The 23,445-nt window shown below is 40.6% G+C and overlaps 1 protein-coding gene across 1 annotated transcript in view; it reads left to right on the top strand.

Annotated features, from left to right (window-relative positions):
• Window positions 1-6,516: 6,516 nt before the first annotated feature.
• The window catches only part of CD2AP (CD2 associated protein), a 69,907-nt gene continuing 52,978 nt past the window's right edge, over window positions 6,517-23,445 (top strand). The window contains exons 1-2 of the mRNA XM_086625543.1: window positions 6,517-6,829; window positions 11,301-11,461. Coding sequence (XP_086481669.1) covers window positions 6,517-6,829; window positions 11,301-11,461 — 474 coding nt within the window. The remainder of the gene's footprint in view (window positions 6,830-11,300; window positions 11,462-23,445) is intronic.

Here is a 23,445-nt window from a genome sequence, read left to right as displayed (position 1 = left end):
CTAAATGAGGTATGGTGTTTTTGTTCTTCAGAGTGTTTTGGCATGGCTTTGTTTCAGCAGCTTTTGTAATTTGGTGTTTTGTGACTCACCTTGAATGTTTTGCCAAATAGATGTATTAACTTAATGGAAAGAACAGAGGAAGAGACGTAAATCTATATATGGAACAGTGTCTGAGTCATGACTTAAGAAAATGTGATGTGCTTTTTTAAAGTATATTCACCTGTGCCCTCTAAGATCCCTGGTTTTCTTTGCCTGTTAAATTAATAGCAGTTTTTCAGCTTTGCTTGTGAAGACGTTTGCTACCTTTCCTGCAGGTGTCACCTCTCATTTCCAGGCTGACTTCTTGCAATGAGCTCTACTCAGACTGAAGGAAATAGCAAATAGCACAAAACATGACTTTCTGTTTAATGTAACTTCTTAGGTGAAACATTTTGACCTCTTCTGTCCTTACAAGGTATTGTCAAATACCTGTAGGAGGTACAGATTTTACTTTAATACTTCCTATTTCATGTCTTCTCTTCCTGTGAAGGGAGGAGTCTGGCAATTTGCTCTTATAGAAGTGAAGGGGTAAATCAAATCCACAGTTTTAACATTTATTAAGTTTATGACCAAGTTGAAGACAAGTATTTCTGATAATATTGGAGAAGACATCATCAGATACTTCTACCAGAGTCGGTTTAATGTACCTGCAATGAGGAATGTATCACTAAAATGCTTTTTTCCCAGCTGACTGGTAATAATGACTTACCTACAGGATCCAGTTGTAGAATTATGAGGGTATGTGTGGAAATTATTTGCTTTAGGCAAGTGAAAATTGACAAACTTCTAATTTTTTAAGTGTGTTCTAACATATGCAGTGGCAAGTACTAGAATGCACTCTAGAAAATTGTGGGAGCCTGCAGTAGAAAAATGAGGTATACATGGTTTACCTCTTTAATGCTTCAGGGCAGGCTGCTGGGCAGAGTTTCTGCTATGCTGTTTAATTTCCTTCACAAAGTGTCTTGCTAATTGTGCCAGAGCCAGCTGAGAAGCTGGTGTTTGAGATGGTTACTGTCAGAATGCAATGCGTTTCTCATTACTTGAAATAGTTGGGGTGGGGGGTGGGAAGTGTACATTTTTTTTACAGTTTTCAATTGTTCATTTTCCTAATTATTTCAGCCATTCTTACTGGGCTGTAAAATTAGACATAATCTTTTATTAAAAATGTGTGGTGAGTCATTTCTTGGAGAATGCACCATTGACTTGCCCAATCTAAAAATGCCAGGCGGATTCAGGGCAGCTTCCAGAAGGACCAGTTCTGTGCTGACAGAACCAAGGCTCCTGGCTTTAGACTGTCTCATGGGTAGACTGCTATTTTTGTTTTTATTTTCCTTTTTTAGGCAAACTATTGATGTAGAGGGATTGCTACTCTAAGCAGAAAATGTTTGTGCTAGAATGGGGTGATGAAGCATAGAGAAAGTTACGAAAGGAGTAAGGAAAAATATCAGACACTGCAGGGTGGAAAGAAAAAAAAGAATAAAAAAGCAAAACTTTACTCAAATCACCTTATCACTGACTTTTTTCAGTGACTGGAGCTGGGTGGGGATTGTGCTGTCTTGAGAGTTCAGGATTGGGATGTCAGTGGCATAGCAGTGAGAAGGTATTTTTGGGAGAAGTGTTCAGTGGCTGAAATTAATTGCAGTTTGGCCAACATCTGCAGGATTGCCTGTCAGCTGTAGATGTAAAATTGAAAGTGTGAGAAACTTTTGAGAGATCTGACAGATCTTGTGGATCATAAGGAGTCTGTGAAAGTCACAGGATGTCTCTGAAAGAGAACGTGCAAAAGCTAGTTATCGATATGTTCTTTTATTTGTCTGGTATATCTGACACCTAGCTAAAATCTCATTAAAAGATTTTTGTCTCTGAATCACAGAATAGTTTGAATTGGAAGGGACCTCAAAGATCATCTAGTTCCAACCCCTCTGTCATGGGCAGGGACACCTGCCACTAGTCCAGGTTGCTCAAAGCCCCATCCAACCTGGCTTTGAACACTTCCAAGGATGGAGCCTCTGCAACTTCCTTGGGCAACCTATCCCAGTGGCTCACCATGCTCAGAAGGAAGATTTTTGTCTTTCTTACATCTAACTGAAATCTACCCTTGTTCAGTTTAAAGCCATTACCTCCTGTCCTATCACTACAGACCTTGATAAAAAGTCTCTCTCCATCTCTTACAAGCCCCCTTTATATACTGATTGGACACAATAAGGACTCTGTTATAATTGGGGTCTCACCACACTTTATACTTCCTAAACTTCAGGAAAATAACAGAACTACCTTTTATTTCAGCTTGTTCCTTCCCCTCTTGCAATGGTATTTTTTTTTCCCCCTTGAAGCTCATAGTATTTAATCAGAATGGGAGGCTGGCAGGAGCTGGGCTGCTGATGCTGAAGTTGGGGCAAGGAAAGGCCCAAATTACATCGTGGATATTGTGAGATTTAAGCAATATGTTTGAAAGTTGTTTGTTGCTTTTTTTGTCATCTGCACGTGTGAGCTCAGGCAGGGATAGTGCTCTGTCTGATCAGTTCTTATGCTGGGGAAGTGGAAGGGGGCTGGTTGGGAATTTGACTGGACTTTGTGGCATAGTGGCTGATTGCCATCACTCATCTAATGCTTAATGAACCTTCTGAGACGTGGAGTGTGTTGGAATGAGTATGAAGGCTGTTGCTTCAAACGGGGCAAATCCTGTTGGGGTCCAAACTGAGTCCATGCTGGGTGACAGCATCATGTTTGTGGTGGTCCCAGAGTTTGGGTGGACACAGCTGAACTGGTTTCATGTATCATCAGCTTCGGTCCAACGGTGTGAATTTGTTTGTATTGAAGATGTCTTTATCACTTGAAAGCAATGTTTGTTTGCCCAGCACCTGAGCTAATAAATTCTACAGATTTGTGTTCTGTGTGTTTTGAAATAATCCCCTGCTGGAGTAATCAGTTTACAGCAAATTGAGAGTTAATTGTGTATGCTTGAAAGAAAACGTACATAGAATGACATGAAAATCTTTCAGTTCCGTTTGCACTGTGTTGTTTTTGCTATAAACTAATGAAAGAATCCTGATGGCTCAGGGCTCTTCGCTTAAAACAAGACCGTAAGTCAATATTTGAATATATGAGGTTGGCATTATCTTAAACTGCAGAGTGCCTCCTCTGCCCCATCCCTTCCTTGTGGCAGCAGAGGTTTGCTTTGCAGGCATATAGGGGATCAAAGCTTTAGGAGCAGGAAGCAATGTGACTACTTTGACAGAGAGTTGTTTACCAGGACTGGAGCTGGCATGACTGGTATGGCTCACTTGGGAGTAGGCACAGGTAGAAATGGCTCTGCTATGTGTCACTGCTGTTTCCGAGGCCTTACAGAGGGTGCCCGACCTCCTTTTGAGGTACTGTGAAGGTAGAACATCTTACTTGTGATGCTTAATGCTTTCGGTAGTCCTCATGATGCAACTGTTTTGCAAGTCCTCCACGTGGAGCATGAATGTGATGGCTCTGCATGGCACAGCTCGGTTAAATGTCTGCTGTTCTGTGGAGTGTGACTTAAAACTATTGACTTACTGAAGGCTGTGGTGAACTGTACTGTAAAATATGTGTAGGCTGCATGGTCCCTGTTAGTTAAATACACTCTTTCATTGTTCAATTTCTTAACAGCTTGGAACTGCATCCCTACTGTCAGAGTTGACACGGATCCAGTGGCCTCGTATTGTTTGTGCATTATGTTAGGATGTGATTTCATGGCAGATTTCAGCTATGCGCAAAGCAGCAAGTGGTGAGGGGCAAAATGAGTGGATCTGTAGGGAGAAACTTCTAGTTTTTCCTGACACTCATATTGCATGTTTTGGACGTTTTTGTATCGCCTTGTTCTAGCCTCATCCCGTGGATTTAATGCCTGTCAAAGATTGGCATGCTATAAGAGCGTTCCTGGGCAGCATATCTTTGATTTAGTTTCAGTGAAACTGCTCCACGTTGTGAACTGAAGCATGATAAATGAGGATGGTTTGGATCTACACCAAGAAGCGTACTCCTGATCTGGACTGTAACAATGATGTACATGTTGATCTAAGTTGGATTTGGTGCAGTCCTGCTCCTCTGACCCTGCAGCGAGCCATCTGAGGGAGATAAAGAAAGTTGGCACTAAACGGTTTTCTCTTGAGCTATTTTCTCTTTATCTGATTCACCAGTAATATGAATAAGTACTAATCTGAGTACGGAGAAGGAGGAAGGGACCATGTGAACGCATGCAGAAGAGAGGATGGGATCACAGCATCCCTAGGTTAAGATGTCTTGGAAGTATGTCTTTGCAGGTTTCCTACTTTCCATTAGTGATGTAGCTGTCTTGGGCACCATGGGAAGGAAAGAAAGAAATACTGTTTCCAGCTGTTCAAGGTTCGGTCTGTAGGCTGCTTCTCATGCTGATGGCTTTTAGGGTGTGAAAGGAAAGGAAGTACCTTTTTGCACAAGACTAGTGGTCAGAGTGGCTTCCCCAGTAGTGGGAAATGTGAGGCATTACTCTGTGAAGAGGACCAAACGCACATCTGTACCCTGAAAGAATCCTTTGGTCTTTGGGGAACTGGTTATTATGGTCATTGTGGGTCATTGTGTAAACAGGAGAGTGAATCATGGGAGCAGATACAGAGTGCAGAAGAAGGTGCCTGGCTGCAGAGCAGTGGAGGCTGTTGGCCAGGAGGGATTTGTCTTTGGTTGCCACACTCTGGTACTCGCCTTGTGTGTGTGTCCTACCAGAAGAGTTTCATAGGGTGAAACTCATGCAGTTTTGGAAGAAGGGGCTAGAATTTTAAGGGCAATATGGAGCCCACCAGGTCTTTTTATTTGAGCATATGAGTTGTCATCAGTGACTTGAGTCAGGGTAACAGGGAATTGTGTGGTGCTGAAGTGGAAAAAAAACCACCACGTTCTTATAACCACTGCTTATGTTTGACCCTTATGGAGGTGTTTTTATTGTTCACCTAAACTTGTTCAGTGTTAAGATCTGTCTTCAGTGGCCAAACATATACTATGGATGGGATTACTATTAAAACAGCTGAAACTCTGTTTCTGAACTCCTACATCTCACAAAATGTAGGAATGCTTCAGGGGGAAAGCAATTGGAAGGAATTTTCTCCTTCAGTCCAACACCTGATTTTGAGATAGTTGTGAAGAAAAGTATGATAGTTAAAAGCATAAGATTGTGTCTTCTGTTGTCTTTTGTCTCTAGTGTAAGCTTGCTGTCTGCTGTAAGACTAAATACCTTTGTAGCTTTGTGTGTATGTATTCATACATAATAACAAAAAATTTAGCGTAGTTTTATAGGAGACTAATTTTTTTTTTTTTGTGATAGATGTACAAGTGGAAATAACAGTACTAATAGTTTGTTTTAGGCATCTAGCAACTGTCACAGTAAATTGTAGAAGCAAAATCTCAGTTTCTAGCGTAACTGCAGTTCCACTGGCAAGATGTTTCTGCAGGCCACACAACTTTCCAGAGTTCACGTTCCAATAAATGACTTTTAATCCAAACTGACCTAAAACTTGCCTGAAGAGACCTTTATGGAGCATGACATGCAACAAAAGCTCCTCTTGCTGCTTCATGTTGGACTCTGTCGCTCCGGGTTTGCTGCAAGTTTCAGCAAGGCTTCCTGAATAGCTTAAGAGTTTTATGCAAGGATTTCAGTCATCCCACTTTTTTTTTTTTCCCTATGAAAAACACATTTAATAGCTTAGAAAATGAGTTATTTTATATCTGGTTTGTGTCTTTTTCTGACTACTACAGACAGGTCACTGGATTTTGACAGTTTTGTAATATCCTAAATAAAGTACCAAGAATGTGAAATTGTGCTTTTTGCTGGACAAGTGGCTGACGCTTGATTATTTCTGTTGAAGACATAGACATGCTAGAATTTCAGTAGATTTTCCGCTCTTTTCCTTGATTTGTTTATGTTTGTTTTTTTTTTTTTTCTTTTTAGGGCTCCCAGAGTGCCTTAGCTACCTATATAGCCAGCTTCAGAAAGACTCTGAGTAGCTGAAGACTTCCTTTGTTTAAAATCAGTGAAGATAGGTGTTACGTGGCCACGCTTATCAGGAAGCTTGCCTTCTACCTTGGCACTGGGATGTGGTTGGCAGAGGAGCCTGTTGTGTGAGTTTTGGAGAAGTGGAGAGCCCACCTGTGCCAGCAGTGACTGAATGTCTCATGCAGGCAGCGTTGCTATGTTGGCTGACAGCATGGGCTCTTTTGTCAAGGGGTGGTGTTGTCAGATAGGACACTTTGTCTTTGCCACAGGGAACTAAGTAGTCTGTAGTTGTTGACGGGGCTGACTGGCTTAGATGTGTTTGGTCTATTTTATTATTTTTTTAGTCATGTTGCCATCTTACTTGAAACCAAGAGCTGAACAGACTGCTCCCAAAAAGCCTGCTATGACCACCTTTCTCCCAAAGATGTCCAGTCAGTATTTTTTTACTCCACGCTGTTTATTTAATATATCCCCTGCCCCTGAAAATGGGTCAAAATGTTCAAAAAGCACCATCTGGGAAGTTCTCTGTGTTGGAAAACTGTCATGGCTGGATGACAGAAAGCTGCCACCTGAGTTATCTCTTTGTCTCAAATCAGTTGCAGAACTGTTGTGGCTTGAAGGCACTTTTGGAGGTCATCCAGTTCAACTCTCCTGCTCAGAGCAGAGGTCAGCTGCAGCAGGTTGCTCAGGACAATGTCCAGTTGGCTTTTGAGAATCTCCAAGGAGACTGCACAGCCCCTCAGGACAAACAGTTCCAGTGTTTGATCACCCTCACGCTGGTTGTGGGAGGGTGTGTGTGTATGTTTAAATGGAATTTATTCTGTTTCTATTTGTGCCCACGCTCATCAATAAGATCTCCCTGAGCCTTCTCTTCTCCTGGTTGAACAGTCCCAGCTCTCTCAGCCCTTCCTTGTATGAAGATACTCTAGTCTCTTAGTTATCTTTGTGGCCCTTAGGGCTCTCTCCATTATATCCAGGTCTGTTTCATATTGGGTAGCTCAGGATGGAACCCAGCACTCCAGATGGGTCTCACCAGTGCTGAGCAGAGTGGGAGGATCACCTCCCTTGACCTGCTGGGAATACTTCTCCTAATTGCAGCTCAGGGTGCTGTTGGCTACCTTTGCTGTAAGAGCATGTTGCTGGCTCATGTCAACTTGATGTGCACCAGTTCCTCCTCTGCCAAGCTGCTTTCCAGCCAAGTAGTTCGCAGCCTGTACTCGTGCAGGAAGTTATTCCTCTCCAGAGGTAGGACTTGGCATTTCTCTTTGAACTTCATGAGGTTCCTGATGGCTCATTTCCTCAGCCTGCTGAGGTCCCTCTGAACAGCAGCACATGGTTTTGTGTTGTCTGCAGACTTGCTGAGAATGCGTTCAGTCTCATCATCCAGGTCATTAATAAAGATACTGAACAACTCAGCATTGATTCCTGGGGCACACCACTGGTGATCCTCCTCCAGCTGGACTGTGTGTCATTGATAACAACCCTTTGATCCTGGCATTTTGGACAGTTTTTGGTCCATTTTACTTAACACTCATCTGGCCCGTACTCCATCAGTTTGTGTATGAGGATGTTATCGGAGACAGTGTCTAATGCTTTCCCATCATCCAGTGAAGTAGTCATTTCATTGTGGAAGGCTGTCAGGTGGATCAGGCATGACTTCCTCTTCACGTACCTTTACTGATTCCCACTATCACCACCCTGGTGCTCTTAGGTGGCACTGGCTCAGCTGCCTCATGCTTCATTGAACAGAGCTTCCAGCCCCTCCGCGCCTACCAGGGCTCTGAACATAGTCCTGTGTTTCTAAATCTATTCTGTCAATTCTTACAGTCTATTATAATTTATTTTCTATAATACTGTAATCAATTTGTGATTTAACTTCTCATTTTTTTCCTCCCTCTTTCCTTGGTTGGAAGCATGTGCCGAGTGATGTCTTACGTTTATATTTGAATTGTTTCCAAAACAATATTGCCACTTATTTGTTAGAGATCTAGGATAAAGTAATGTTCTTTGCATACAGTGTAGGAGGTGGTTTGGATGAGGCTTTGGGCGACCTGGTGTAGTGGAGGGTTTCCCTGCCCATGGCAGGGGGGTTGGAACTAGATGATCTTTGAGGTCCCTTCCAACTCTAACCATTCTATGATTCTGCCTCTGAAAACTCAGGAGAATGTTGTCTCCCTCTCAGGTGAGCTTTGGTCCTGCTGGATGTGCAAGAAAAGCACAGTTAACCTCACAGCATTCATACTTGAGCTTGAGAAGACTTCTTTTCATCCAAGACTTGAACATTATGGACTTTTAAGCTACAGATAATTGATTTGAGTTCGGTTTGAAATTGAGAAAACTGTGTAAAAAGCAGAGGGGGAGGTAAGATAGGTGTTTTTGATACTTTTTGTTGCTGAGGTGTTCTACTGCACCTTCTGCCAGCTGAGACTTTTTGGCTTTTGAAAGTTTTGACCAGCTTATTTTATTGCAGTCCAACTTCTTGCTGACTGATTTAAGTATCACATCTATTCTAGAATAAAGCTTTTAAGTGAGAACTTGAAGCATTCAGAAGTCTAATTCAGAAGCATTCAGAAGTCTAATCCGTGGACTGACATGATTCCTAGTTATTGTTATAAGGAGATGTGATTCCTTAAAAACATTTTGTTACCATTGGACACTGTTTTTGCCTGTGTAAATGTTATCCTTGAAGACCTTTCAGAGGCTTATCTGGACTGTTTTGGTAGTAGAATGGTTTCAAAGCCCATGACACTGCAGTCTCAATTACCTGGATAGTTCTTCAGTGCTACCTGCTAATATTGAAAAGCAAAACTGCTAAGTGTCCCTCTTGAGGACAATGTAGTAGTGAGATGTGTAGCTTCTTGCTATTTCTGTGTCATCACATGAAAAAAAAAGTATGGGATGAAACTATCTTCACATTCCCCATGACCCCTCTCACTTTACAGGTGAAATTACAGAGTTTAGATCTGTTTTGCACATGTATCCATGAGAGTGAGGGTGATACTGACTATTGCTGTCAAAAAAGAGGAAATTCAGCACCTAAATTTTAAACATAAAAAGGTGATATTCTTTTACTGCCATTTGTGTTCGGAACACAAAGACAGATGGATGATGACTGGGAGGTTCTTGAGATCCTCCTTTGGTTGTTGGCATGACTGAGTTCATGTTTTACAGTCTGGAAAGGTGACCAAAATCAAAGTGTTGTGCGTTTCACACACAAATATAGAAATGTTCCTCCAAGGAAATAAAGAAGCTCTGAAAATAATTAGTTCATGTTGACATAGTGTGGCTATGATTATCTTCTACTACTGTGGAAAAAGGACCAGGTGTTTGGCAGTTTGAGTCGTAGTCTGCAATGCTGTAAAAATTTACCATGACTGACACTGTGTTCTGATCCATTTTCCGTGTTTAACTTTGTAAAACTGTCCTATAGTGTGTATATTGAAATATAATACCTGCTAGTGTGCTTAAAATCAGAGTTTAAAATGAGATAAATATGTATCATGGACATTTTATCTATCTTTATGCACTCGTAGTTTTCCAAAATGGTTGGGTTGAGTTGGTTGGAAGATGACATTTTTATTTCCAGACTGAAGGTGATTAATGGCAGTTGTCTTTATGATCTGTGGCTGCCAGAATTTCCTATCTGTTCAGCAATATTTCATGTCAGCTGCTCAAAAACCAATTCAGCGCAGAAACAAGAGTAAACTATTGTGCTTGCTGCAGGCAGTAATGGAAAATACGATGCTTCGAAGCAAACTTAGAGAATACATTTGGAAAAAATAAATGTACAGACTACAAAAAGTGTGTTAGGAGTTCCAGAGTGTGTATCACAAGCAGATAATTCTGGTGGTGACTTCTGTTCATAATGAAGAAAACGAATTTTCTGTCTTAAAGGAAAAAAAGCAAAACTAAGTCTTCATGTTTATATTCCATTGGCTCCTTTGTTCATGGGTGTATTCAGAAAATAGTTTGCCAGACAGATCATTCAAGCTTTTCTTGTGTTCGTGGCACCATCATGTAATTCTGTGTTTTACTAAGGGTTCTCTGACTTCATCCATAGGCAGCAGAGGGATAAAGGCTATGTTGCAACCTGCGTGCAGCAGCACTTTTAATCAAAACTGCCCACAGATTAAAATTACACATAGATTTAATGGAGCTGTAAGTTCAATACCAGGAAAAAATACTTTTTCCCATTCGATTCCTTAATTTGTGAATTAATTGTTGGATGTTGTCATGCACTGATAGAATAAGGAGTAACGTGGAAAAAAAACTTTTACAGCCATTCAGGATTTCTTTTAACTGTGCTGTGCTCTCATCTTTGTGCATGTTTGTTGTCATCTGCAGAGGAGAGGGAGGTTTTGGTGAGAACAGTGTTACATTTGGTATTGCCTGGGTATCCTGACTGTATTTGAGTGAGACGGAAGCTTATTTGATTGCTGCACGCTTGTGGGAATTTCTGGCATAAACAGAATTTCTTGATGAACAAATGAGCCTTTATTGCCAAACAGCCTTAGGCTGTCAGTAAGCCACTTTCATGGATCTTGTGCAACAGATAGACAAGTATGTAAATACATTGCTATGCTCCTCTGAGTAAACTTAATTATATCAAAATTAAAGCTCTCTTGCTTATTCATCTTTGTAAAAACCTGGATAAATCTGAAGGAGAGTGCCTTTAACATGCCTGCGCAATTAAAGTTGTATGATACTGTCAATCGTACACCTTCTGGCTATGTTACATTTCTTGGATCAGATTTGCAAAAAATATTGTGTGTGCAGCAGTTTTTTTCAGGTATAATAGCAGATGCAGGAATGAGAATTAACAAAGCATTGCATGGCTGTACCATACATGCGCAGTTTGAACCTTTCTCCCTCTTTGGCCTCTGCCTTGAGTAACAAACGCTTGCTCTGTGGTTAGTGATTCATAATTGGTAAATCTTGGGCTGAGGCTTGGCAGTGTGGAGGAAAAAAAAACCCAACACTGCCAGCAATCCCTTCCTCCGCATGTGCACGAAAACCTACCCAACACGACCAAAATATGACCTGGTGTCGTATTCCTAAATTTACTTTATTCTAATAAGTGTTTGTACATTTTTTTTTCCCCTCTCTGAAATGATTGGGAACACTACAGTTCACAAATGAGTGTTTCCATAAAGGAAACACTTGTTCTTAGCATTAGTCACTAAGTCTGTCTTTTTGTACGTGCATGGCTTTCAAGCTGCATTTCCACATCTCAGTTGAATTCACTGTGGATTTTTTTTTTTCTTTTTAGTGGACTATATCGTGGAATATGACTACGATGCAGTGCATGATGATGAGTTAACGATTCGAGTTGGGGAAATCATCAAGAATGTGAAAAAACTGGAAGAAGAAGGATGGTTAGAAGGGGAGCTGAATGGCAAAAGGGGCATGTTCCCTGACAATTTTGTGAAGGTGAGTTTTCTACGTTGACTTGATTTTACCAAGATTGTACAGCAGGCTAGTTATTACTGAAATAGTTAGAGTACACATCAGTTGTATTTGTAACAAGTTTGGTTTTTTTTTAACTGGAAGACTTTTTAGATGATTGCATTTTTTTAGTATACTTTCAAGGGCCTTTCTTGTTGGAGTAAGTTTTGCTGTCTGTTGTTACTCAGCATTTCTTTTGGTCTGTAGCCTTGCCTTGTGTGTTGTGTGTCCTTCTTACTGCTGCAGTGCACTAACAGTTGTCTGTAGTCATGGCTATGTGCTTTAGTGAAAGGGACTGATCAAAACAAACCCACACCCCACCCCTCCAACTTACCCCTACAGAAGACATCAAGTATGGCATCCAATTATTATTACTCAGCTGGCTTGACTGAAACTGAATCCAATTAACTAAGGTTGAGACCCTGCGTACAAAAGGCGGGCCATTTCCTCCTGGCTGCAGAAGATGCAATGGCATCCTTGGAGCCGCAGCCCAGGCTGGTGAGCAACAATCAAGTGATGAGAGAGTTGGGAAAGTGGGGTCACAGCTCAGTCAGCTCAGCTATAGTGAAAAACTACATCCTCAAGCTGTGATTGTGTGGATGCTTGAGCCTGGATTAAGCTGCTTTGTTTGGAGGAGGGATTCTGCCCTACCCTGGGCTCCCCGTTGCTGGCACTACCTTTTTTGTGATCATGCAAGAGGATGGGGCATGGAACATGTCCAGCTAAAAGGTAACTATGAAATCAGGTTGATGTTCAGCATGTTTGATTTCCTGACCCATTTGTCAGTAGCAAATACCTGAAATGGGAGGGGTGTGAGGTAAGTGCTCCACTGGGCTGCAGCACTGTTGTGTCTTTGGATTAGTCATCATTGTTCTAATTATGATCCTTTTCTCTTGGATCTCTGTCTCGCTCAGTGTGATGCGACTGACTTGTGGTAGTTGTCTTCTGCTGTGAGGTAACGCCTCTCAAATATTTTATTTAACCTTTTATATTTGTTCTGTGTTTGTGTCCTTGTGTCCTAATTTTAGTTAAAGTTCTTGTTTGCATCTTCCACATTTTTCCTGTTTTCTCTGCAAATTTTCTAAATGTAATATCGAGTATGCACCTATTTATTAGTTACTTATGATTAAGAAGTCTGCAAAGCAGCTAGGTGTGCTGTTCCACGTGGAACTCATGAAATTCAGAGTCGTCTGAGCTGCAGATACTTTCTCGTCTAAACTACGCAAGTGTTAGAGATGTTGTACTTTGCTCCTTTATGCTTTCTAACCTTTTCAGTAACTTCCAAGGATTCCTTAGTGTAACTTCTGTAAAGTGTAATCAAAGAGAGTTTAGATATTCGTGTCTAGAAGTGAAATTAATTCTTTGCAAAACAGAATTATCTAATGTATCTTACTGTGATATTTACATATTGTTAAACATAAAGGGAAATTTGTCCAGTGCTATAAACACTTCTTCCCACTTGCTTACGTTTAATTTATTTTCTGTTCGTCTTACTTGAAAAAGCAAAATTTCTCATTTTTTAATTACTGTGGAGGGATTTAAGACTGATGGAAATAATCCAGTTCTCAGAAAAATTTGTATGAATGCCTTTCACTTGTCTAATTTTTAAGTTGTTTGTAGTTTAGTTCAAAATCCATTTTAGGTTTTGGATCCTGTATAAATAGTAGTTTTACCTTAAGTGATGTTTTGAGGATTATTGTGTTGACGATGTATTTAATTAGTACTCAAATGCCACATAGGAAGAAAGCATCAGACATGACTCTTCTCTGGTTCTTGCATCAAGACCATCTTTTTGCCGAACGGCAAAGAGGGGTTGGATGTGGCTTGTTTCCATGTTAAATACAAAACTTGTTGGGTGTTTTCTTGCCCTTGTGCAGCTGTGGCTTTTATAAACTTCCTTTTATATTACTTCCATCCTGAAAAATCTTCATGCATCTCAGCTCCAGGTATTTCAACTATGCAGCTGTTGAGTATGTGCATGGCATGGCTGGAGATCCTGCATTACAGGAGACAGTTTTCTAGAAGGTGTAGGGATTTGGAGAAGTGGAAAGGAAATTGTGTGGAAGAAAACTCTCTTTGGTTTCATGATAACAGGGGATAACTTGCTTTCCTGGTGCTGGAGTTGAATGCGTTTATGAGGCTAACCTTGGGAATTTTTAAGATGGTATGCACAGGCAGGACAACTGTCGTGCAGTGATGAGATGATGGGAAAGCATTAATTGTTAGGGAAGTGAAAGTCATGGTTTTCTTCGTAGCCAATTTGATTATAATTTCTTCTTAAAAGTTAATTTATGGGTAGTGACAGTTTGAGGGACTATTTCTGGGAAAGCTGTTGCAGAAAACACCCCCTTTTCTGCTTCCCCCAACTGTTTTCATTTGCTGTTGCAGTAGGTTATTGATAGTTCAGGATCTATGAACCACTACTATGACTGAACCACTGCAAATACCAAGCCTCAACGGCTAAACTCAAATGCTTCAGCTTGGCCTGGTGCATTGTTAACACCCACAAGGCGTGGGTGAACAGGAGGAGGAAGGGGAAGTAAGCTGAAGCAGGGTTGTACTTTGGCCTTGTGAACAAGGAAGGTCCCTTGAGAAATGAATTTCCTCATTTGCTCCCTCACCCAGTAGCTCAAGGAGGTGGTGGTGTTGGATTGTTTGTCCACTGGGCTTCCTATGGGAAGGGATGTTTTAGTGCTCTGAACAGGAGACTCCTTACGGCTCCTGCAAGGGGGTGTAGCATTGAGAGTAGAGAAGCGTAGCAAGTTGGTTGGGAGGGGTAATGACAAGAAGTATGCTGAAGAGGGACAAATATTGCTGTCTTCTTATGACCACATGAAAGGGAAAGGAGGTTAAAGGTCTGAACGATGCAGTGAGGAGGAAACACCTGCAAGGACATTAGGCTGGGAGGACTGGGGGGACCTCAGGTGCATGGGATGGATCTCCCAGGTCACATCTGTAGAAATGTGACAAGAGTGAGCAAATTGGTATGTACAGGACTGTTGTGCTAAGTCTTGTACAGTTGGATGTGAGATTCTGGGACTGTACTTGAATATTTATTCCTTCCTGAAAGGATCTTATTCTCCTGTTACAAGTGTAATTTCATAGATTAGATGGAGATCTGTCCTGAAGTCATTACATGGATAAATTTGTTTGGGGATTTGTTGTGTTTTTTGGTTGTGTATGTGTGGTGTTTTTTTTTGTGGTCTATGTGCTGGTTTGTTAAGAATTGAACTGAGGCTAGGGTATAACTTCTCCATACAGAATTTGGATGGTAAATTATAATCTGTGCTGATCTGAAAAAGATCAGCATTTGAAGCTGAAAATGCATGTGTGTTATCCATTAGATTTGCTTAGCTTCTTCATGTATAAAATATTTAATCTGTCATTAAACTGAGTGAAGATGAACATACTTTCTTTTCCAAATGTTAGATGTTTTTAGAGAAGATAAATGAGTTCTTATTTTCATCAGACAACTGCAGGAGAATTGAGGGGGAAGTGCTAATTCCAGCTAGTTTGGATTTTACTTGTTTTGTTAGTTCGTCTCTTCTTCATCCTGTCCAAGGGCAGGAAAAGAGCGTGTTGCCTTGGCGGCAGCTGCAAACTGTCCTTGGCTGCCAGGCAGTGTGTGGCTGCTTCTTGCCTGTTTGAAGGATAACCAAAAGCTCCACAGGAGGATTATGACTGTGTGCTTGCTGGATGCGTTGGATGCCCCAGATTCCGACTGTATCATCATTGCTAAAGCAGATTAGTCCCCTTCTGTTCCCTCCTTCTGGGCTCCACTAATACACAGGATTAACTGACGTTTTACACTGCTCCTCATACTTTGACTTTTACATGCTTTGACAAATGTGTCTTTTCTGTTTGAGGTTTGAGCAAGGGCTATCAGCTTCATTTTGAGTTGTTAAAGTTGTGCAGGAAATAGCTTTTTTGATTATGTCTTCCTTTTTTTATTCCCCGCAAGTCTTCTAAATACTGCAGGATAGTTTTATGCAGTGGTAGTGGGTTTACATTTCCTGTAGTAGCACTGATTTGGTCTTTGCTGTCAGAAGGGCAGCAAAGGAAGCTGACGTTGTGTTTTCAAATGGATTGATTTGTTGTACAGACAAGTAGGTGAGCTAAGCACTGTATGACTTTGGAATACTCATATGCAGTGGGGAATGTATGGAAGCTTCTTGTGGATACTGATGTGATGCTGATGCTTGATACCTTGTAACATCTGCTGGTAACTTTTTGGTTGTTTTTTTTGGCTTCTACCCAAACTTTTTGCTCATTCATGGTGGCATGCTGAAGTTGGATCGGAGCTTGATGGTCCCTGGTTCCTAGTGCCAGCTGGGACTGGGCATTTTCTGCAAACTCATCACCTGATGGGTTAACCAGCAGTCTGAGACGGTCTGTGACAAAAGGTGCAGTTCTTGGTGCAGACTTCCGCGTGTGGTTTTTTGCATTAAAAGAAAGAGAGCAGGTAGATTCAGTTAAGGGGAACCCCATAAAGCCTCCCAAAACATTCTCAGATACTAGTGTGACAGTGTGTGTGTTGGATGGAGAGCAGGAGGTATTGTAAAGACTGGGAGGGAAGTCGGGGCTGGGATGTCCAATGCAGTCCTGAAACCAGAGCTCAGGGCTGGCGGAGAAACTTGTGGTGACTGTATAATTGAAAACAAGTAGATAAAAAAAATTACAGGCAGTTACACTGTCCACTTTTGAAGCTAATTTCCTTGAATTCACTTTTCAGTAATAGGCCTTTTTAAAGATTTTCTACCTGTATTGCAGTGTTGGATTTTGGAGTGCATAAATTTCTAATTTTATTAACAAAATCTGATTTGAAATCCCTTTTGAACTGTGCGCTTAGTGGAGTTGAAATACTTGAATTCGAGTTCGTGTTCCTGACATTGTTATTGCAGTTTTTTTCCCTCTTCCTGTATGGGCAATTTGAAATAAACAGCTTCATAAATTCCTGAAAGGAATTAACAGTGGAAACCAAGCAGACTTTTATTGTTTTCTTTGAGAGTCACTTTTCCTTTCTAAAATTCATGAGTGTGAAATGTCTGCACAGACGTTCACCTCCAGTATGGGTTAGAGCAGTGCAGTAACACTGTTAGGTCGAATGTGTGAGGTTTTTGGAGATGTTGAGATGTGTGAAATGTGGAAGGCTTTTTTGTTTTAAGTCTTTTTTGTTGTTGTTTGTATTTTGTTGTTTACTTATTTATTTATTTAGAGTAACTCTATTCCCTTTCCAGCCAACTATTGTGTTGATAAGACGGAAGTGATGATTTGGTGTTCATCCTTCTGCTCATTTTTGAAGGTTTTTTCTCCATTCATAGCTGAGAAAGTTTTTAAGAACTGAAGTTCCTTGTTTTATTTTGTTTATTGCTATCTTAGTTTTGTAACTGGCTATGTTGTGAGTAATATGACTTTTTCATGGTAATAAAACCAGTTCAATGGTAAGCTCAAGGCAGTAACTTGAAGGAGGGAGGAGCAGCAGATAGATTAATTAGTAGGTTTCATCAGTTAAACTAGGAAAGTTTACTGGTAGGCATTTGGAGCGTTCTGGTGAACAAGCTGGACGTTTCTACAGGTGTGTTTGGGATATGTACCACTTCAGCCGTCTGCTTAGCAGAGGATGGGTCTGTGATAGAGCTGGTTCAGAGAACAGTTTTTGCCTGCGCAGGTGTGTGCAGCTGCTTCTGCTCAGCTTAGTGCCAAGCTTGGATCCTTTTCAGGTTAACACCTGAACTTTGCTCACTGTGACATTTTTCTTCCTCCCTCTAAAGAAAAAAAAAAAGCAACACTGGGTGTGTTTGAGCAAATATGTCCTTGGAAGAGGTAAGCTTGCTTTATTTTCTGTATGTTCTTAATGTCAAATACTGTAAACGGATTTTGCTTTCTGGGGTAATGAATGTGAACAGCACAAATTTAAAAGTTGTGCTTGCAATATCATTTTTAGATTTTATTTGATGTATAGTGTAAATTATTGGCCTTAGAGTTGTTTGTGTAGTAAGCTAAACCAAGCCCAAGTGATTTTACCCACCCTTCTGTAGAGTATAAAGATGCTTAGGAACTGCAGACAACTCCAGTGCTTGCATGAGGAATTTCTTTTAAAAAGGGTGATTTTGTTTTACTTTCCTGTTCAATTTCCTGGTCTATGTGTTTGTCTATGTAAACAAAACAAAGCCCAAGCCCCTTTTCTTCCCTTAAAAGCCTCCCTAGTCCAAAACTTTTAAGAGTATTAGCACAGCTGACCTACCTTCTTAAGGCTGTGTCTTTGCTGCCTTCTTTCTATGTTCTTCCTGGTGGGATGCTGTTAAGTACTGAGCGTGCTGTGAACTAGTTGAGAGAAGTTTTGGCTTCAAAATCTCCTTCAAGCATAGCGTCTTCCTTAATTCCTTTTCAAAAACAGAAAGTTGACCTCGCCCAGAACTTTAAACAGGGGTTGTGGGTGTTGGAAGGGATCGTGGGCAAGACAGTGTTAGTCTCTTTTTGGTCGTTCCTAGTTCTAGCCTAGGCACAATTAAAAAGTGTAGTAAAATTAATTAAAAACAATTAATAACTGTAAGCATTTAAGTTTGATGTATATAGGATAAGCCATGTGCATCTAGTTTGAATTAGGGTGTCTTTATGGAATGGAATAAAATACATAACCTATTTCCAGAATTTTAGGGTTTGCTTCTCTGCTAGATGTTAAACCAGACACCTGTTCTGTCCAGATTCTTTGCATCCCAGTAATGCTTGAAGAAAATTAGATATACAGTAATTCATCAGTCCTATTGGTCGAATGATATTCCTTTTTCCTTTGCTTTATTGTTGTTTTGAGGAAGCAGTCATTGCAGTGGGTTGTGTGGTGAGGTCAGGCTGAGGAGCTCGGAGGTGTCGTTGGCTTCCCTGGGAGAGGCAGGTGGCCCTGCCGGTACGAAGGTGATGCGTGCTTCAAAGCCGGCAGTTCCCGTTCTTCAGAAACAAAGATGACATGCAAGATCGAAACCCATATTAAGTAATTTTGGTTTCAGTGCTTGAGTATATGAGAGAAACGATGGGTGTAAGCAGGCTCTTTGTCTCCTGGCAGGGAATGAAGCTGAGAGTTCAGACTGGTGCTTTAAGACCTGTTGCTGATACGATGGTGCCATCCATCATTCCTGCTGAATTTTCTTCTGGCTTTTGGAGAAAATAGTGCTACTGGAGAACGGGTTATCAGAGGGCACGATGTGGGTTTGCTTGAGCTGCTCCTGCTAATCCCATCCATTGGCATGTGTCTGGGATTTGCGAGAATGGTGATAGCAACTCCAGTGCGGGGTGAGACACAAGTCTCTACTAGTCAGCTATTTTGGCCTGAATAATCAAGGAAACGGGTTTCTTCCAACTGGAATGTCAGAATAAATGGCTTGGGTGAGCCCTGCTTATAATGGGGGAGCCATTGTTTCTAAAAATAAGATGAAAAAACCAACAGCTGAAAACATTGGCAGATATAGCCACCACTGGCACTGAAATATAGGCATATAGTCCTAAATAAGAGTTTTTGCTGGGATCCAGAGCTTGTCGTGGATTATTCTTACTTCCGTGATTTTTGCAGTCAAATCGCTGGATTGACTCCTTGTACCATTCGGGCCCCGACCCTGTGAGTTCCCTCTGTAAACTGACTGACTGTGTCTGGCATGAAGAGGGGAAAAGCGAAGTCTGGAGGTTGGTTTGCGCTTGCAGAAGGTCTGAGACTCTGCACTGTAGAGGTGGTGTTGCTGACACAGTTATGCCAGCACAGCTGCTCATGGACACCTGCATGCCAGCCTGTCGTTCCGTATCGTTGGGGTGTCTACACTGGCGTTTTATTGCCTTTTGGTGTTGGTTGGAGATGTGTGAATTATTTCATGTTCCAAGGCAGTACAGGTATGTTGATTTGAAAGATATGGCATGAGAACGTTATGTGACTGTATGAGTTATTTATCTTGATGGGCTATTAGATCTGAAATGTCACAAACGCTTTCCTCAAAAGTTAACTAGTTAAGTGCAGAAGATTTGGTGAAATGATGTGGCCCTTCCCCAGTTCTAGATAAGCATCTGTGCTTTAAAATGTTTTTTAAAAAACACCTGTCAAGAAATTTCAGTTTGCATTTGAAAACTGTTGTTTCACTGTAAAAATCTATAGCATTGTGAGGTCTTCTGTAGCTGAATGTGAACAAAGAATGAAGAAAACACTGGTGCTTCTTTTAACATTTAGTATTTTAAAATTTACTTATATGTTTCGTTTTTTCAAATACTGTTTTGTCATGAGCATGGGAGAAATGGAAGGGGCTCCTAAACTTTGCCTCAGTGGCAGTACTGGTATGGAAGGGAACTTGAGGCACTGCTCCGAAGGCTGGCAGGATAAAATGTGATTAATGACTTGTGTTAATCCTGTCTAATACACTAGTTACTTTCTCTGATTTGAGTTATCCAAGTTTCTTGATTGTACATGTGCCTCTTGCTTTTCTAAGTGGCGTATTGGCTTGTGATGTTACTCTGTTGTAACGGTGTGCTCCCAGATACTCAGTGCTGCTTGATTTGGGGGCAGTGGTTTGTTCGCAGGTGAGTCTGGAAGGGGCAACAGGTGTGTATATATGCAAGTAGCTATTCCTTTAACCACATGAAACAGTCTGCTCTTTTGCCCTTCCTTATTTAGTTTTTACATTTGATTTGCGTGTAATTTTATAACTTCCTCTCCGAGCATGGGAGAAAGGTAACCGTTCTCTGGCTGGAAGCTTGCAAACAGGCTGCGTTCCGTGAGACGATGTTTGCAGCCATTACTGAGTAGACGCCACAAAGCATCGCCAGCGTCTTGGCCAGCAATAATTGACTGGACACGTGCAGAAAACTTACTTCTAGGTTTAGACCTTCGCTGTATACAGAAGCGTAAAATACAGCTATAAGTATGTGCTCTGGAGTTAGGATATGTAATAATACCAAAAAGGTCAGTTATCCAGGTACTATAATATGTAATGTTTGTTACATCCTGGGAGGCTCTGGGCGTGCATTCCAGTGCTGTATTTTTACTACTTTGCCATATGTCTAATAAATCCATGTGCGTGTACGCCCAACACGGTTAATATTAAATCTGTTGTTTTGCTTGTTTTATGAGGTTGAATGAAGTAATGTACTTGTGATCTTGAAACTTAAACTTACATGAGGCTAGCTCATCTGGCCAGTCATCTCTTAACGTTTGCACCACTTGTGAATTTTTTTTGTGGGTTTTGGGGTTTTTTTTTTGAGAGGGGAAATTAGCTCTCCTCTACGGTAATGTTTTCAGTATTAAATGTATTTTTGAATGTGTGTTTTCCTTCCTTGGACACTGGGTTCTATCTAGTATGAACTGATCTCAGAGTTAGATGTGGTAAATGTTTTCAAGGCTTTTGGATACTTTTCACTTCCTATAAATTTTATTTTGGTGTATGTATGTGAGTTCATTAGCTTTGGACTTGGTGTAATAAACTTTCAAACTGTTAGAAACTGATGATGATGGGCAGGTGCCCTGTCACCTAGCTGCTTACAAAACAGGAGCAGAAAGCAAGATGTGTCTTCAGTTAAAAATGTTGGTTGATGTGTGAGTCTTTGACAAAACTTAATTTTTAAGCTTCTCTTGATCTCTGCTGAGATTTCGAGATTTATATTTTTAGCCCTTATTTGGCAAATGTCTTAAGCATTTGATTTTGTGTCTTAGGCAAGAGTTGTGATGGGATGTAGATGTGACAATGTTTTAACTTGCTTTAAACTTTGTGCGGAGTGAAGTGCTGGAAGTTTTACAGAGAATGGAGAGAGATGAGTACCCTGGAAAGGGACGCAGGGAAGAAGAAAGCTGAGTATGACAATGGATGCAGGAAGACAGGATGACAGTGAGAAGGAACAGGGAATGTTCCAAGTTAAACATCAAGGTGGACCTGTAGTGGTTAATGGATCACGCATTTCTCTAGACCAGTGATAGTGGTACTTAACTGGGAGAAGGGAAGTGGGAAATGTGTCTTCCTGCCTTCCCTTGTGTTGGAAGCTTGATAAAACACCACATACTGTGAGACCTGGATCTGTGTCCTGCTCTGTGCCACGTGTGATTCTTGATTTCATTGATCTAAAGCACTGTTGGGTGGCTGGTGACAGATAGGACATTAACTGTTAGTCTATAAAACAATTACAAGAAATATAATTAAACTTTCATATGTATAAGCAAGTAGAATAGAAAAGAAATGCACATAACGTCTTAAGATGTTTTTATCTGGCTGTGAATGTGGCAGCACCATAAAGTACTATTTAGGTATTATTTTTAGAAGTATTTTAAGACTATGGTTTTTCCTTAATTAAATGGTTGAGAAACATTGATGTAAACATTTGTGCTTCTTTTAGTTAGTCCTGTTAATTTAGGATTCTTTGCTCTGCTGTTGGTGTGCCTGGTGCTCAGACTGCTGCGCTTTTCTGCATCTGGGCTTTGATCCTTGTTGAAAGCAGACGGAGTGAGTCTTTTTGATATCTGCAAATGGTTCTTAGAGTACTAAGACATTACATGTTTTTAGGTCTCTTGTGTTTTGCAAAATTTAACAAGACCTCAGATCAGAGTCTGTTTTGACACTTGTTTGGCAGAAGCTTTATAGATATCCAGTTCTCCACAATAAAAATAATTTATATATATATAAAATAACTAAAATAATATGTGTATAATAATAATAAATATATAATATCTGTATGAAGATCTGAAATTCCAAGCCTGCTTCTTTAGAGATGAGTTTTCCTTATTTAAGAAAGTCTAGTTGTTTGCCTGTTCTTCACCTTTGAATATTACATTTACTCAATGGCTCAAGTTTTAGTCTGTAAGCCTGAAGTGACTCCATAACTTCCTTTTTTTGCTTCCAAGAGATCCTGCTTGTTCCATGTTATGCGTTGTGAGAAAGAAGTGATACCTTGCCTGATTGATGATGCTTTCTTCCTAACAGGGAGGGAGTATGATTATATGATCTATATTTAGCATAGATTATAATACATGTGAAAATATTGGTAACTTGTTAAACTTCATACCGAGTGACATGATGTGGGTGTGATTTAATAGAAGGAAATGCCGGGCTTCTGTGTGCAAACTGGAGAAGCGTGAGTCTGGCTTGAGTCTAACTTCTGTAGCTAATTATATTTTATTCTTGAGGGGAAAAGTTAGAAATTGTGATTTGAATCTGCAGCAGGCACAAATATTAATAATTCAGCTTTCTGAAAATATATCTCCAGCCATTTATGAAACTACACTATGCACAGAGAGTGCACAGATGTCTTCTGGCGTCTCTTGATGGCAGGGAAATTTATCTACCACAACTTTGCATCCTTGCTTTTGGGACTGTCATGTTTGAAGCATGCAAAACCTTTAGATTTAAATGGATAGCTCTGCATAAAACTTTGATAAGAAACATTAGGGGAATTTCCAAAGCTTCACTCGTCTCACTTTGAGCTAGTGATGTGCAGTGTTGAGGAACTACAGCAACAGTTGCTCCCATAGCAGAATGTGTCTGTACCTCCCGTGAAAACTACTGGTGATTCATGTCAGCTGGAAACTTTTTTCTAACCTTAGTCTTGAACAGAAATGCCTTTGACTGGAGTGTACAGAAGTACAAATACAAAGCAATTTCAGTTTTGGAAGAGGCAAAGAGAAGGAGTGATGCTGCCTTACTGTTGGTTCAGCCTGATCGTAGGTCAGCACTTTAAAAATAACAATCCCTACTTTGGCCATAAATTAGGCCAAAAAAAATCATCCCACAACATATTAAACTGCCCAGGAGGTAATCTCTCTTGCAAAACAAAAGGTTACTAAGTTTATCCATTCTTCAGATGGTAACTGCTTTCATCTTTAAAGTGACTTGTTTTTACTTTCAAGAACTATGTTTCATCCTCTGTGGAGTTGGGGGCAGCTTGTGACTTCTTGCAGCTGAGCTCTTATGGTGGGAAGTAGAACCTGTTCTGACCTCCTGAATGCCCCGTAG

The sequence above is a fragment of the Tauraco erythrolophus genome, chromosome 2 (assembly GCF_009769465.1).
Source record: "Tauraco erythrolophus isolate bTauEry1 chromosome 2, bTauEry1.pri, whole genome shotgun sequence".
Taxonomy (NCBI): domain Eukaryota; kingdom Metazoa; phylum Chordata; class Aves; order Musophagiformes; family Musophagidae; genus Tauraco; species Tauraco erythrolophus.
Note: the sequence above shows the minus strand (reverse complement) of the source record. Positions and strands in the feature narration are given on the sequence as shown.